General features: G+C 43.2%; 1 protein-coding gene across 1 annotated transcript in view; it reads right to left on the minus strand.

The window, feature by feature from the left end:
• FNDC1 (fibronectin type III domain containing 1) overlaps positions 1-14877 on the minus strand; it is a 74904-nt gene extending 60027 nt beyond the window's left edge. Inside the window, exons 1-3 of the mRNA XM_012451383.2 lie at positions 14715-14877; positions 12256-12342; positions 11765-11833 (exon numbers count right to left, since the gene is read on the minus strand). Of these exons, the coding sequence (XP_012306806.2) occupies positions 11765-11833; positions 12256-12342; positions 14715-14862 (304 nt within the window). The 5' untranslated portion in view covers positions 14863-14877. The remainder of the gene's footprint in view (positions 1-11764; positions 11834-12255; positions 12343-14714) is intronic.
• Between the last annotated feature and the right edge of the window lie 2718 nt (positions 14878-17595).

Raw genomic sequence — 17595 nt, forward strand, 5'->3', positions numbered from 1 at the left:
GAAAAGGTGAGGTTTCATTCCATCTGCAGCCTTGAAGAGCCACAGTTTGTCTGGTTTGTCCCACTGACCAACCTAATATCCCACTGCGCTGACCACCAACTTCACAGAGATAGCCCTGATTCCTCTCCCCGTGGCCTGAAAGAGCAGGCCTGGATGCTCACAAGCCTTCAAATACCCACCTCACCCCAGGCAGCTCCCCACCATCCCCAGCACCAGTCTCCAGTACAACTGTGGACGCCAATCTGCAGGCAGGGGCAGGGGTGAGGGGCTGTCCAGCCGTTTAGGCCAGAGCTATGGTGCTCAAAGTTCAATGTGCACCAGAAGCACCTGGCCAGGTAAAAACACACCCCAGCCTCCCACCTCCATCAGGACCAAGCCTTCTGCACACTCTTGATAAAGAAGCTTGATAAGGAAAAGGCGAGATGCCTGAGAGGAAGAAGAAAGACAGGGCAGGGAAAGGGGAGGGAATGTGTATCCAGGAGCAGTGATAGCTGGATGGGGGCAGGACATCAGCTTTGCTGGCCACACTCTGCATCTGAACTCCCTGACCCCAGCTCAGGCCCAGGGCTAGTGCTGCCTGGCATCTCCAAGGTCGGTCAGTGCCAGCAAATGCCTCCCCAACCTGCATCCGCCACAGGCTCGTTCTTCCTGTGCAAGTTCTAACACATAACCCTCCTGAAACGCCTTTGAGTTGATTTCCAGTTCTCCTTTCTACATACACAATATTTGCAATACTTGCTGTAAAGTCTCTCTTTAATGCCATATTTTCTCTCCCATAAACAGCCTCAATACTTGGAACTATTTACTGGTTTTCTGTGATATTTGGATAGGCCCAGCTAGTTAACAATAAGCAGAAGGGGCACTTGGCAGCCATCCTTGAAGTCACCCAATTGCAGCTCATTTACTGATCAAAGAACTGAAGCTCAGACAGGCTAAGGGAATATCTCAAAACAAGAAGGCAGGAGGCTGAAGCCAGCATTGGCACCCTCGTCTGTCGATCTGTAGCCCTAGCTCTCTCCATGGCAGCTCTTATTGAAGAGCTCATGGTGGTTGCAGAGCTGGTGTCACCAGTAGCCATGAGAGGCACAAGCATCACACCTGCTCTGGGTGAAGGTCCTCTTGGTGCCTCCAAATCCCACTGGTGAAGGATGTGGTGGGCAGCACCAGGATGCCCTGGCAAGACATGCATGTGCCCCACTTACAGAGAAGCTGGCACAGTTCCCAAGGACCTTACTGCTCTTTCAGGGGATGTCAGTGCCATCTATCCCATCAAAATCTGCTCGTTGTACTATTCCTCTTAAATGTGTAAGTACCTAGTGCTCTGGGAAAGACCCCTGGTGAAGAGTCAAGCACCTAGCCAGCACACTAAGGATCTGCTTCCTTCAGAGATGCCAGAGGAGCGCCCCATGGCCAACCTCTGCAGTCAGTAAACTCTTGCTGCATGTTAAGGTATTGGGAGAAGAGAAGAGGTCTTAAAAGCAGGGGGAAAAAAGGTGAAAAAGGGAAAAGAAAAAGAAAGAGGAAAGACCTTGATCTCCCCTGAGCTAATCAATGTCAATTCGTAATGGCATGGATCATGGAAGCCCAGAGCATTATAAAGGATTTACACTAATTTTCCAAACAAATCAGACAACATAATCACCTTCAGTTCCAGATTTCTGCTGCCCACAGCAAGTGTCAAATATTTCAGAGACTCTGGTTTCCTGCTTTCCAGGATCCTGAATGACATCCTGGATGTCATCAAATAAGGAAGCCCCAGGAAATGCCACTTGATATGAGTAAAGAAAGGGATGTTGCTGTCTGATGCTGATGCAAAGCTGCCGGCATCTGTGTTCCCAAGTGTGCCACCCTAAATCCATCAGGACTGTCTCAGATGCAAAGTAAACTCTTCAAGCCATCCTGGGGCCACTCCATTTCGAAGGATTTCAAAGAGTATGTGTTGTCTGTTTCACAGAAGTGCTGAATCACTCTATCACTCAACTAAACTTTCTTCCAACTTCTCACCAAAGTTTATCTAACAGCAGAGAGAATGAACCCCTCCCCGGAAGCCTGGAGCATGGAAATTCATTCCTAATCTTCATTTTTATCTCAAAATTGCATTTACATTTTATAGACTACACTATAATATTTTGGTGCTTGTTTTAAAATTAAAAATGACATTTTGAATGCCTGGCCATCGGGAAAATTCTTCCTGTTGGATGGGGCCCATTGACCTTAGGCCTTCATGGAATCTTGGTAGCATCATGTTCTCCCAAGTTCTGGGGACCCCAGTTTGAGAAGCCCTGAGAATCACTGGTATGACAGTGGCTTCCAGATGTCAGCCAGAAATGTCAGTCAGTAGCTGACTTTGGTACTGACCCTAGTAGAGTGCTATGAATGTCAATAAAAACCACTTGGTGCCGTCAGTTTCACAGTACAGGGCTGAGGCTGTGCTGCGCTCCAGAATGCCAGGTGGCCCTGAGACACTCGTCATCTGCTGCATTAGTGACATTGCAGAGCTCTACACAGGATTGCTGTGAAGCCCTTACCATGACCACAAGAATTAGAGGTTCTACAGTTGCTTGGGTGGATATGGCTCTCAATTTGTACAGATCATAAGCCTTTTGAGGAGAATCTTTCCCTTATCCTACTCTGTGACCCATTTGTGACAGTGGCTTCTCTCCCGGCCCAGAAGACCGATACCAGTTGCTGTCCTCAACCATCTCACGGTTCTGATGTAGACATCGCTGTGCCATCTGCAACAGCAGCTTGGGGTCAGCCCTACCCTGAGCCTGGCTCACTCACTCCCCATCCCCAGCCAATCCCCACCAAAACAGTGTGGAAGGATCAGGCAGCTTCCCTGGGGGACCAGCTATGAAAGTTTCCTCCATTATTGGTGTGGGTGTATGCTTTAGTTTTCAGCCATTCCCACAGAGGATTCATGAGGGCCACAGAAAGCAAAGAAAGCAATAATCCTTTTCTGATCTTAATGGCTGGAATGCAGACATCTGACATTTCTGGATGCCTACAGTATAACACAGAGACGGCCTCGTAGCCTATAAGCAAAGAGGAGTGTTCAATATTCTAGAGAAAACTAGACCTCAGTTCAAAGGGTTTCAATTTGTCGGGAGTTGTTTGTTTTAGTTTAAAGTTCTGTATTTGTTTCCTTTGGGAATAACACAGTTGTTTTCTGGCAATCAAAGACCTTGTTTTGTTGAACGGCTATTGGTTACTTCAATTTTTAACTGGTCTCCAACACACACACACATTTGCTTCACTTGCAAATGAAAGATCCAATTATAATATATGAGTAGGTTGATAACTTTAAAAAAAAAGTGCTTCCTTTCAGGACTAATACCTGAAGTTGCAAGGATCTACTTTCCCCCTCAAAGTATCACAGACCCGCACCTGCCCTTTTTCTCACAGACATTGGAGAAAAGCCCAGCTATCAATCAGAAAGCAGCATCTGAACCCCAAGATGCTGGCCTCATCAGAAGTATTAGGTTTTATTAAACTACCATAGGGTCTTCCAGAACTTGAAGGCAAGCACTTCATACAAGGCCATGCAGGCAGGGACCACCCATCTTCCAGCTTCCCAGAGCCCCGACCCCTGCCACTCATCAGCCTCTGAAATAAGCACACACGCTGGTGTCTTAAGAAAGGGTCTCACCCCCACTGCTACATCCTCACATGAAATGCCTGTGGTTTCAGCTCAAAGGTAGGAGAAGGCTGCTTGCAGTCATCATCTTTTCTGGCCAGCTAGCTCCTTTCTACCTCCCTTCCACGGCATTTCTGCAGGGGCTGCCAGCAGGGACTCCTGAGGCCTTTGCTCCTCCCCTAGGACATCTGGCTAAATGGAGTCAAACAGCTCCACACACAAACCTCTGTCTCCCACGTCTTTACTACCTAAGGAATGGGCTCTACAATTAGCAAAGTCTAGCTATATTTTAACATGAGAGGCGGCTTTGAAATGAACACATGGATAAAGAGATGTGAGCCCTTAGGACGGAAGGGCTCATTCTAGGGCAGTGCTTCCTTGGGAGGGAGTAGTGAACAGGCAACCTCACAGCCCATGGGTCTGGCTGTGCAAATACCTCATCTTCACAGACCAGCCAGCCCAAATAATTCCACTCTACAGATGCACACTTTTTTTTTTTTTTTTGCCCAGGCCCTCAAAGTGGAAAAAGGCAAGACAGAACCTCTGACTAAAGTTAGCAGCAATCTGAGTTCAACAAACTGGCTTCCCCAGAACCCCCCTGAATCAACACTGAACTAGGCAGAGGTGACCCCGATCTTCTCACAGGCACCTCTGCGACATCCAAGCCCTAGCTTTTGTCAACACTCTTGTCAATGCTCACCCCTCTACCAAGCACAGGTACGGGGCAGAAGCAACTTCCAAATGCATTTCCACTGAACAAACGTCTCCTGAGCACCCATTGTGCAATTGTCCCAGGCTCTGGAGAAACGAAGATGAGTACATCAAAGCACTCTGCCCTTGAAGAGCTCACCATCCCGGCCATGAACCAGAAACTTTTGCCCAGTGAACTGCACACTAAATAAAACTAATAGTTGCATGAGAAAGCTACTGCGAAAATAATGCCACAGACATTATTCATTCCCCGTTGGCCAAAGACTTTGAAATTAGCATGTGGAAAGAAGGCAGTCTTTGGTCCGTAATTAATTCCATGATTTTGAACTGGGGTACATGTTAAGTATGAGTCTGGTTCACAGCAGCTCCATTACCTGGTTGCGGAATTATCTGGTGAAGCCCTTGCTTTGCCTATTGGTTTACTGTGCCAGCACCTTTTTCACTGAGTGCCAATGATACATGTCAGTTTAAATAAGTTGGCGTGGCCAACTCCACTGGTTCATTTGGCAGAATTCTGCCATTGCAAACAGAGGGGAGGGCACCCAACAAGAGGGCCCTTGGAGAGGTGCTTTCCAGCATATCACTGGGGACAAGTCTTTCTTCTGTGCACCTTTGGTGTGTTCAGGTACGTTCTCAAAATGCAGAAATTACAGTTCAGCATTTCTTCCTTCACTAATGTGACTTTTGAATGCACTGACCTAAAACATTCAAAGTAGGGTAAAGAAATCGGAAAACAGCCATTTGTTCAGTATGACAAATGGTTTTCTACTGCTCACAAAACTTAGCATCATTCATTAAAAACGGAATCAGTCCACTCAGCATCATAGACTCACGACATTTCAAAGCTGAAAGGAAACTTAGAACCTTAGAAAGAACTTTGGAGCCTAAGAAAGTTCTCAGAAAGGAATCTAGAAGCTTCTTGTTGAATCCCATCATTTCACAGCTAAGAAATTTGAGGTGCTGGGAAGACAGGGGTTGCTGATGGCTGAGGGCTAGTCAGAGCCAGATGTGCATAGGTGAGCAGAGTTGAGGTATTTGGTGGAATCATTATGCTCTTGAATCAGTAGGTTGAGAAGAGAGCCATCTCAAGACTCTAGGTTCAGAGTTTTCAACTGCCACATCAGTCACATTTAAATAAACTGGCAAGATAATATGCCTGAAAATTGGTGTTCATTTTGATGAAATACTGACAGAAAGGGCCAAAATACAAGTTTGGGGTATACATTTCCCGTCAATCTGTAGATATGCCCATGAAAAGAGTGCTAGATAAGAAATCTTTACAATGCCAAACTAGTTTTTTTGTGTTTTCATTGTTTCATTGTTTTGGTGTCAAATAATTAGTTCAACAGTAAGTATCAACTTTCTGAGCCAAACACTGGGAGAGATCCAAAGCTGAATCCCACCCCAGAGCTGCCCTCAGGTCTATCATGCTTTCCAAGAAACTGATTAGATGAAGTCAGCCTTAAAGAGAAGGTGACAGCAGCCCTTCCTTAGAGCCAGCAGGAGGAAAGGCAGCAGTGAGGGTGCAGGAGGAAGAAGAAAGGAGGGAAGCGATGTCAGCTGAAACCTTCATCACCCCCCAGGGAAGCAGGAAGCAAGTCACCTGCTAGAAGTGAAAGGAACTCAGGCCAGGAAACAGGCTGGAGCAAAGTGGTGACATTTTGGACTAGCCACTGTGGCAGAAAGAAAAGAAACTGCATGAGTACAAACAGGAAGTTGCCAACTTTACGAGCTCAGCCTGAGACCTCTGTTATTTGGCCTTGACCCCTAGATGAAAGTCAAAAAGTGAAGCCCAGTTATGTCAAGATTAGCATTTTCAAGACTCCAGGAAATATATATTTTCTAGCTTTTTGTTGGAATGGTCAAAAACAACCTGCAGACATAGTAAGGGGAATATTTGATTGTGAAAAAGAGAAAATTTTGTGAAGCTTTATGGACTGTGGTGAAGATTTCCCATATGCTAAATTTTATGAGTTTCATTGACATTTCTTATTATTTTCTGGAGATTTTCATTTGGAGCCTCTAATGGGGAAAGATTATTAGTGGTGACTGACAGTGTATGTTCAAACACCTATTTAGTGGACAGGGAGTTCCTGTTTCCTACATGGATTTCACATTAAAGCCCTCAAAAGCTCTTTTTGTTGACTGTTTATGACTCCAGGTTTATTACACATAGCCTGGATGAAGTGAGAAAAGCCACTCAGATGAGCCAGAGTCAACTCAGATTAGATCAGCATTTCATCTGTCTCACAAAGCCCAGCCCTCAGCATGGCAGACAGAGAAAGCCAGGTAGCTGGGGGTCCTGGCAGGGCCAAGGGCAGAGGCAGAGGCAGCGCTCTAGCAGCGAAGCCACTGAAAGGACAGTGAGACCTGCCTGTGGAGTATGGTTGGAACGATGGGACCTGGATAAAGTGAAGAAGAAACAGGACGGTGGCAACTTCTGGACCCTGCAGCTGGGAAGGGTCTACAGATCCAAAGTCTGCTACAGTCCGAAATTAAGCTCATGACACAAGGGCATTGAGGCAGTGAGATGACGGTGATCAGATGTGAATTCCATGATTCTAGATTTTGAAAGGATAAACCCTGTCTCTAACTCCATGAGGGGAATGGCAGTTAGAGCCAGGAGGCGAGAATATCAAATGGGTCTGTGTCATGGATGCCTGGCATGGAGACCCACTATGCACCAAGTGCCTGAAGGTGCTGGATTTAGGGAGCAACCTGGAAGCCGGGAGGGGACTAAGATAAGGAAGGGAATGGCTGGACAACAGGTGAGTGTCACGCAGCATTCACTGGAAATGTCCAAGGAGTAACTGTGGTCTCTGTGCTGAACTTGAGTCCAAGCTATCATTTGTCCAAAAGAAAGCAAGCATCGTGAACTGAAATATAATGTAAAGAAAAACAAGGCAGAAATCAGACTTTGATTTCAGTACTAGGCCTAGTTTAGGCTCCAAAACTTGAGAAAAACACAGAGGACTTGATATTTAGAAAACCTTAAAAATTATTAAACAGATAAAATCATATTCAGAACTAAACAGAATCTCACACTGTTTCCCAGATGAAGTTTGACAAAAGCTGACTGACTAGCTTGGCTGAGGCCCTAGGCTGGCAGGTAGCAGAGTGGGGACGTGTCTGTGTCCCTGTCCTGACCCCCAGGGCTTGGCCCTGCACTGCCAGGTTACCCAGATTCTGTTACAGAGAAAAGTCAAAACAACTTGCAGAAGTCTGCAGAAAAGCTACATAATAGTATTCCAATACATGAACAGAGTTGTGACATGTCTTCCCTGGGGACAGAACAAGAGGATACAGATTTACACCGCAGCAAGAGGGATTCTGCATCAGGTACAAAGAAAGTTTGCCGACTGGGAGGTGTGAGATGAGCAACAAGGAGGAAGTCAAAACCTCCGGCCTCGCACTGCACTCTCTCAGTCCTGTCATTTTCAGAGTCCCAAGAGGTTTCATATTTGGATGAGTGACCAGTCTGAGAATCGCTTAAGTCCTCCCCAAACTCCAGGACTCTCTGGCATGGTCCTCGTCCTCCTCCTCCCCACGTGGCTTCACCCTCACAGTCCCTCACAGTCTCAACTTGGTGCCACCGTCTTATCAGGGTCTCCTAGCCTCCCAAACCCGCACTCCCATCTGCTTATTCTATATTATAATGCCGTTTATTTTTCAAAGAATTTATGAGTTTGTTATGGGCTTCATTGTGTCCCCTCTGCCAAATTCATATGTTGAAGCCCTAATATCTGACCATATTCAGAAATAGGGTCTTCAAAGAGGTGAGTTAATATGAGGTCATTAGGGTGGGGCCTCATCCAATTTGACTGGTGACCTTATAAAAAGGAAATCTGGACACACAGATACCAAGGATGCGTACTCACAGAGAAAAGGCCATTTGAGGAAGCAGCAAAAAGGTGTCCATCTACAAGCCAGGGAGAGAGGCCTCAGGAGAAATCAAGCCTGCCAACACCAGGACCTTGAACTTCTAGACCCAATAATCAAGACAAATAAATTTGTGTTGTTTAAGCCAACCAGTCTGTGGCATTTTGTTATGGCAGCCCCAGCAAACTTATAGACTACATGCATCATTTTGTGCTATTTGTTTATCTTTCTTTCTCATTAGAATATAAGTTCCATTAAGGTGAGCCCTTGTCTATCTTGTGTCTCTAGCACCTAGAACTCCACCTGGAATAAATGAATTAAATAATTAAAGTCCTATTTTTAGGTACAGACAATTCCGTTGAGATGGCAGTAAGCCTGCAAAAGGGGGCCTTCTGGAATCAGAACTGCAGCCACTGTTTTGAGCAGCATAAAAAATGGATATTCCTCTGGTTTCTAATAAAACACAGGAAAGACACGAGACCCTATCAGTCAAAGCACTAAAGCGAATCCCTCTGGGCCTTACACCAGGTCCCAGTGCTAATGTCTGTATTTTTGAAGGCAAATTCCTTTCTTTGAATGAAGACAGGGAATTCTGAAGACTTATTTTGTTTGGCAAGATTATCATATATATTTTTTTTTTTTTTTTTTTTTTTTTTTTTTTTTTTTTTTCTTTTTTTTTTTTTTTTTTATTGCATTTTAGGTTTTGGGGTACATGTGAAAAACATGCAAGGTTGTTGCTTAGGTGCATACGTGGCAGTGTGATTTGCTGCCTTCCTCCCCTTCACCCATATCTGGCATTTCTCCCCATGCTATCCCTCCCCAACTCCCCACCCCCCCGCTGTCCCCCCCACTCCCCCACAACAGACCCCCATGTATAGTGCTCCCCTCCCTGTGTCCATGTGTTCTCCTTGTTCAACACCCGCCTATGAGTGAGAACATGTGGTGTTTGATTTTGTGTTCTTGTGTCAGTTTGCTGAGAATGATGGTTTCCAGGTTCATCCATGTCCCTACAAAGGACGCGAACTCCTCGTTTTTAATGGCTGCATAATATTCCATGGTGTATATGTGCCACATTTTTCCTGTCCAGTCTATCATCGATGGGCATTTGGGTTGGTTCCAGGTCTTTGCTATTGTAAACTGTGCTGCAATGAACATTCGTGTGCATGTGTCCTTATAGTAGAACGATTTATAATCCTTTGGATATATGCCCAGTAATGGGATTGCTGGGTCAAATGGAATTTCTATTTCTAGGTCCTTGAGGAATCGCCACACTGTTTTCCACAATGGTTGAACTAATTTACACTCCCACCAACAGTGTAAAAGTGTTCCTATTTCTCCACATCCTCTCCAGCATCTGTTGTCTCCAGATTTTTTAATGATTGCCATTCTAACTGGTGTGAGATGGTATCTCAATGTAGTTTTGATTTGCATTTCTCTAATGGCCAGTGATGATGAGCATTTTTTCATATGCTTGTTGGCCTCATGTATGTCTTCTTTTGTAAAGTATCTGTTCATGTCCTTCGCCCACTTTTGAATGGGCTTGTTTGTTTTTTTCTTGTAAATCTTTTTTAGCTCGTTGTAAATTCTGGATATCAGCCCTTTGTCAGATGGGTAGGCTGCAAAAATTTTTTCCCATTCTGTTGGTTGCCGATTCACTCTATTGACTGTTTCTTTTGCTGTGCAGAAGCTGTGGAGTTTGATTAGGTCCCATATTTAACAATTTCTCAAAATAATAGCAGATCGTATTTTCCAAGCCTCATCAAAAGATATAGGTACATGGTGATCACTGATTGATAATTTCACAACAATTATGATTTTTATTGACAATGAAATGTAATTTGTGGTGTACTATAACCTGGTATGTGCTTTCTGGATATTCCTAATTTTTTTTTCAGTTCTGCTTTATATTATATGTTTCAAGTGGTTTGAGCCAGCAATTTCTTCTGATATCTTTTTTAGTCATCATGTATGACAAAGGAAACATCATGTATTATAGCAGAGTGCTTTAACCAGGGCCTACAAAGCCTCCTGCAGAGAGAAGTTCAATAATCTCACAGTACATACAACCAGTAATGAGCTGGAATATGGCTGCCTGACCCCTGGTCCCCAGGGCTTCTGCTTGCTTACTCAGAAAGGTCACAGACTTGTGTGCACACACACTACTAAAGAGGGCATAAGAAGTTAATTACTTCTGAAAAAGCAAGAAAATCACCTGTTCTAAAGCTACTGTCATTCAAAAAACTTTATCAGGAAGGATGCATACATAAAACGCTTATTTAAAACACAAAATATAAGATTCAAATGCAAGGCACAAACATCCATCAGTAAAAGATTCATGTGTGTTTGTTTAGGTGTGTGTCTTCGGGGTAAACAACCTCTGAAAATAAACAGCTTTTCTTCTTTTGCACACTTGCTAGGTGTAGTAACTTGTTGATCATTTGACTGTCAGTATTTCCATGGTTTGATCCCCAGCCTTCCGCTCTTCTCTCTGCTAAACCTCAGCCACTCGTGTGCTCTCTGCTTTAACTCTTGCCCCAGAGCATGACTCCTAAATCCATATCTCATTCTTACTTCCCTCTTCCAACTTCCATTCTCTCTTCTCAACTCACCTACAAGACATTTCCATTGCAACACCTTGTAGTCACTCGAACAAGGACACTTCTTAGACTCTCCCCAAAAGCCAGTTTTCCTTTCTGAGTGTTTTATTATTCCACCCCCTTTTCATATTGCGTACACCCTTTGAGAACCACCTACACCCATCAAATCTGGTCTGAAAAGCAGATAAATGTCCTTGGTTTCATCATACTCACCTTCCTGTCAACAGTAACACCAGATTGACATATTTAAACACATAATGCATGAAAATAAAACATAGCTCTTCACCATAGTGCCTTTGAGATATTATTACCCAACCGTACTCTGAAATAGCTGCATTCATTTTACATTATTTTTTCACCATCAGTTAAATATATTCAAGAAACACACAAGAAATGTCAACACTTTTCTCAGTAATTAAACAATATGACCAGACAACATCAACATCCAAATGAGAAAACAAACAGATACACAAATATGGAGCAGAGATGGAAGGTAGGTCATCTAACATATCACAAAATATCCCAAGGTCGTAAGAAAAAAGCAAGACTTGAAGCAACATGTTAGCCCATAAAAGCCACTATTTTTGGGGAGCCCCATTCATGGATTCACAGGTAGAAGAGTTATAAATATCCTGATCTGGTCAGTACTGCCATCTCAACCACCATATTTGCCTGTGAAGAGGGCGACAATATCCCCAGATGTGGACGCAGACACCTCCGCACGCGAGAACATGAAAGAACAGTGAACAGTAAGCAACACTGGTTACAGTCTAGTTCATCGGATGCAGAACAGATAGACCAAGACTGTGTGGCGTGTGTTAGTTTAGCGATGGGAACTCGATGAAGGTTTGTGAGCACATGTGTGTGACGGAAGCACAACTCTCTCGCGAGACGTTGCTTCAGTGGAGACATGAATCTGACATGAAGGAGCAAGGAGTACCTGTGACGGTTTCATTAAATGGTCCTGGACCCTTAATGGGAAAACCATCAATCTTGATCCATTCACCTCCTAAATTAGGGAAATGCAACTTGATAGTTAGAAACGAGGACCATTGGGATTTCCACATTTCAGTGCATCCATAATGTATCATTAAATGATCTTTTCAACAATCTTCAAAAGAATCTGCTCAGCCCATATTAGTGACTCGACTCCTCAGCTTTATGGACAATACACATTTTTGGTCTTTTACACATGGTTGATTCAAAACATCTGGATGAAATGCTAATAATCTACATTAAAACTATTTTAAAAGAGAGGATAAGTCTCTTCCACTTTTCAATCTGTCAGCTTGCTATACAAGTCTAAAAAGTTCTTGCTCAGAAATTATTTAATAACTCTATATTTACTGGAAGAAGCAAGGGAGGCAAGAAAGGATGTCTCTCTCAATCTAAGTAACAACACTACAGCCTCTGATTCTAGATAAGACTTACCAGGTGGGCTTTCAGCTCTGTAAACAGGACGGCTCACTCCACTGTGGTTTTCTGCAGTAAGCAGCACAAAGTACACTACCCCCGGCTCTGAAACATATGGTTCATATCAAGCCACCGATTCAGATCTCCAAGAATGACACAGTTTCACTCACTAACCATGAATAACCATCTTCCTTATACCACTTATAACCAAATACAAAACTCCAAATTAAGTGACAAGCATAATGATAGATGTCTCTTTTTTAAAATTAAAATCACTAACATTCTTCTCATGCAACGAAAAACCACATGACCCAAAGAACATAAACTTTATTTTATACAAAGCACATGCTATGTGTAATAAACCTGGAGTCATAAACAGTCAACAAAAAGAGCTTTTGAGGGCTTTAATGTGAAATCCATGTTGGAAACAGGAACTCCCTGTCCACTAAATAGGTGTTTGAACATACACTGTCAGTCACCACTAATAATCTTTCCCCATTAGAGGCTCCAAATGAAAATCTCCAGAAAATAATAAGAAATGTCAATGAAACTCATAAAATTTAGCATATGGGAAATCTTCACTGCAGTGCATAAAAGCTTCACTAAATTTTCTCTTTTTCACAATCAAATATTCCCCTTACTATGTCTGCAGGTTGTTTTTGACCATTCCAACAAAAGGCTAGAAAAATATATATTTCCTGGAGTCTTAGAAATGCTAATCTTGACATAACTGGGCTTCGCTTTTTGACTTTCATCTAGGGGTCAAGGCCAAATAACAGAGGTCTCAGGCTGAGCTCCTAAAGTTGGTGGGATGGGAAAGGAAACCAAGACCTGTGTTATGAGGGGAGTGCACCCTGAAAGTGTAGCTTTGCAAAGTAAAACTGTAAGTGCTGGGTTTCCTGAAAATGAATCATTCTCTTGTGACAGGTAAGTGGGGTGCCAATTCCTTGAAGAGATGAAAGTCCGTGGGTATTTCAGGGGATGAGGTTTGGAGAGGTGAGAGTTAGTTCTGTCAAAGGTCATAATGATAATGACATTTCTCAAAGTAGGGAGCATTGCTGTAACAAAATTTCACTCAGTTCTCAAGCCAGAGGCCCAGGAACAGAAGCCTGGCTGACACCCTCTGGGACGTCTGCTGTGATCAAGACTGGTGTGACTTCTGTCTCACTGTGGCAGGGTCTGGTGGCATTTAGGGTTTGGCACGACAGGCCAGGCTAATTGGGAAATGCCCTGGGGTCAGGCAGAATGCAAAATCATGCTTCACCAGACACTTTCTCTCTTTACTCTGAGCTTGTTTGTATTTCAAAGACATTTAATCCACATGTGTTTGATTCCCATTCAGTTAACTCATCAGAAAGTTGTCTGGGAGATACTATTTGTTTTCTAGTGAGCTCTATGACTCTCTTTTCACATGTTTTTCTTCTCTGCAACCATCATAACAACCCAAGGTTTGGGCAAGCAAATATGATCTGCTCATGCCTTTGATCTGATAGAATCTCCATTTAACCTCACAGCTGGACTTGGAGAGCCAGGGTGATGTGGAAGAGATTCAGGGAAACGGACATTTAGCTGAAGCCATGAGGAAGGGAATCTGTCTTCCTTCATCTCCCTTTTATACACTTTCTGCTCTGTTACCCAGGGAGTGTGATGTCAAGTGCAGGAGGTGGAGAAGGAGTAAGTGTGGTCAGCTGTGGTCAGGGGAACAAAGCTGAGGGGCCCTCAGCTGATCATGATCCACTAAAGGATCAGAGTGCTAAGGTGGCGCAAGGGGAGACCTGTTTCCTAAATGCCAACTTCTGTTCTTTCCTTATGATCCATTTTAACGTTGGGCCATGACATGGGGCAAGAATCAATGGGGCTTTAGGTTACTGGAATCAAAAAGTAGAAGACAGAGGATTCAGAGGCAGCTCAAAGCCTAAGCCCAAAACCAAATACATCTGCACTTGAAAGATAAAATATATTGAGGCAAGATCTCAAATATTCCAAACGTTCAGAATCAAGTTAAAATCAAATTTAAATAGGGCAAAGTGCTACATCTTTAACCAGACGTGGCTAGGCATAAGATATTCCACATTTACAGGGACGTACAGCTTGCCCAATCCCTGTTTATAAAACGGCATATAAGTTAGAAGTCCCTAGGTCAGCCCTCTTGTCTAGCAGGTAAGTTCCTATGAAGTAAAAAAATGACCAATCTGCTTTCCGAGAGCACCTTCAGAAACTAAAACTCATCTGCTGCGTCAGTTTGGAGACAGAAATACTTGAGTTCACATGCACGGATGGAGAAGCCCAAGTGCCCAGTGCCAGCTGTCAATCAGCAGCCTCCCACAAGAGTCTTAGAACTCAGCTCTCTATTCCCGAAGAACTGCAAGGGACCTTGAGCCAAGCCATGGGTTGTCTCACAGTCATCCTGAGAATGCAACTGAGAACGTTGGTGCACAGTTAATTCTGACTGGTAACAAGATCAGAGTGTCACTTACCCACATCCTCAATAAGGAAGGAGTATGTCTCCGCATTCACCTTGATGTATTTAAGACTTTTCAGTGACTTCCCATAGGCAATGTTGTAATGCTCCACAGGTCTACTGGTAGCATCTTTGGGTGGGTCCCACGTGACTTTCAGGCCCATTTTAGTGGACAGCAGTTTCACGTGCCTTGGCTTCAGTGGGTGGTCAACTATGTAAACAGCGCAACTATCAACTCGTGGCAATAACAGATTGGGAGAATGATTTTTTTTAATCTTTGATATTGTTAGGAAAACAGTAAATGACGTTTAATCAGTATGATCCGAAAGACTTTAAGCACAGTCATGTATTTGCACAGCATTACAGTATGGCAACAAAACAAATATACCAAACCCAAAAGCCTTCATGCATTTCGGATAACTGTGGGTGGTAAATTTAAACCAGAATGGAAACAAATCAGAATAAACTCTAGGCATTGTCTGGCTTGATTACATTGCCTCGCTAGTGCAAGAATAACAAATTAGTAATTTGCCATATTCTCCGGTAGCATTATATAGTAAACAAGTTAGTATGTTGTGTGATACAGTTGGACAATCTTTAAAACACCTCTGAGAAAACAACGTAAAACTGTCCCAATTGAGAAGAATATCCGTTGTATTCTAAGTGAGATAACAAAAGCATTCATTTCCACAAAGAAAACAAACCAAGATCATCAACAGCTTAAAGGTGCGGTAAAACTCCAGTTCTATCTGCATATATCTAATTTAAATGTTTCCATATTTTGTTCCAGAAGAAAAACAAGTTAGTACAAAGTACAACCACTTTTTTATCTTGAGTTATGAGGGTCGAAAGAAATTCACTTCATTTTCAAAATTACTAAAATGAAACATAACATTTTGTCAAACAAAATCTCTCGGCTCACGATGTAACTGATATTGTAACGCGATATAATATAAATGTATCCAAAATATTCAGGCGACAGTCAAACAAATCTGGGGCAAACCTGGAACTGAAATTGACTATTGAGTAAAGCAAGGCGTGCTGCAGGAAAGAAAAAAGGAACCTAAAAACAAAAGCAACAACCTTCAAACTTAGTAACATTAAGAAAAACACACCTGAAGTCTCAGGGAAGAAGAAAATAAAAGGAGAGTGTTGTGTGATGACACGTGTGCGTTATATGTGATTTTAATATTGGATGAAAATTCTGAACAGGATAAACATAGAGTATTCTAACACACATCACTCTTTCCAAAATTGCCCATTGCCTCTGGAGTAAGAAGATTAGCATGGGAAAGAACTCGTTAGAGAAAAGCAAGGGATGAAAGAAGAGTATGAATTTGAGGGTTTTGAAGCATTGGAGAAAGAGTGTCTATTTTGGAGACAAAAGCATGATGTGAGGCTACGGACACACGCAAAAATCTACAAAGCATTCCCTCCCGACTCTAGAGGTGAAGTTCCTGTAGACCTGTGAGGGAGAAATCACAGGTAAGTAGCCTCGTGCTCTCTGGGAAATTTTGAGTTGGGAAGACTATGAAGACACCAATCACTTTCTGGGCATTTAAAATTAGCAGTCGTGGTTACTCTTCTCTAATTTTCATTTACCTTTGCTTACCTACAAGCAACTTCAGCAGGAATCATTCCCAGGAATCCAACATGTCACACGGACCAAAAGGTGTGTAAAAGCAAAACAAGATATTCGAAAACTACAAATGGAAGCTCATGGTTGAGTGTTTCTCCCAAGAAAATGAATGAATGAATATACAAATCACATTGTTCTTTATTTAATTCCAAATATCCCTCAGTAAAAGTGAGATCTTGAACAGACATTCTAAAATGTGAGAACTGTGAAACCCAAATACTGTCACATTTTCTACCAGGCACTTGTGATTCAGTCAGTACACAGCTACTTAGGCCAGAACATGATTTACTTTTATTACTGACATGTGAAAAGAGCAGTTTGTAAATCTGTTCATTGCTCTTCCCTGCAATACCTTGTGTTTATCCTCGGACACAGCACAGAATAATTTCTAACTCACATGAGAATCCACATTTCAAATGGATGCATCAGCCCAGCGTAAGGAGAGCCATTCAAACCCATCAAAAAGCTCTGATAAGACGAGCAGGGTAAAGAAGGGAAAGGGGAAATTACCTCTGGTTGCCACAATCTCATGCACACCGTTTCATCTGCTCACTCCATCAGAGTGTCCAAGTGTGTCCACACATGACCGTTTGTTCTCCTCTCACCAAACACCAAATACCATCAAACTCTGTGTCTCAATAACTGCCTGGGCCAGCATTTGCATGTTAAGAAAAGGGCCACATGATGCAGCTTTAGCCTAAAACATGAAAATGGGAACCTGTAATGAATGGGAAACGGGCTCATGGAGAGTCTACCATGTGCTCACTGTTCTAAGCACCTAAACTTACACTACAAGAGGAGCTCACAACACACACTCCCGGGAAATATTTCCTCCCTCTGGATTACAGATGAGGAAATCAAGGCCTGGAACAGAGAGGGTGAGTGAATTGCCCAGAGTCACACAGCTGTACCAGGGATGGAGCCTACCACAAACACGGCCTTATCCAGCTCCAAAGCCCAGCTCTTCCAGAAGTTCATGGGCCCTCGGAATTGGTCTCTTATCAATGATCAATGACCATATCCACGGAAACATACAATCCTAAAAGAAACTGTAGGACCTCCAGAGCTGTTTACCACTCCCGCCACCTTCCACCCCACCTTCCCCCACCTGCCTGTCTTCGGGGCACTCTTCCTCCCCACTCACACAATCACTTCACCTTGTGCTGCGTGTCCTCATCGTCCCCTCTCTCTAGAAGGAATGGAATAAGTGAGTAATGTTCACTCTCAGGGACATTTGCATTCTTATGACAAAACTTTA

Source organism: Aotus nancymaae, unplaced genomic scaffold (genome assembly GCF_030222135.1).
Source record: "Aotus nancymaae isolate 86718 unplaced genomic scaffold, 86718_ANA_hifiasm-v0.15.2.pri h1tg000040l, whole genome shotgun sequence".
NCBI classification, from domain to species: domain Eukaryota; kingdom Metazoa; phylum Chordata; class Mammalia; order Primates; family Aotidae; genus Aotus; species Aotus nancymaae.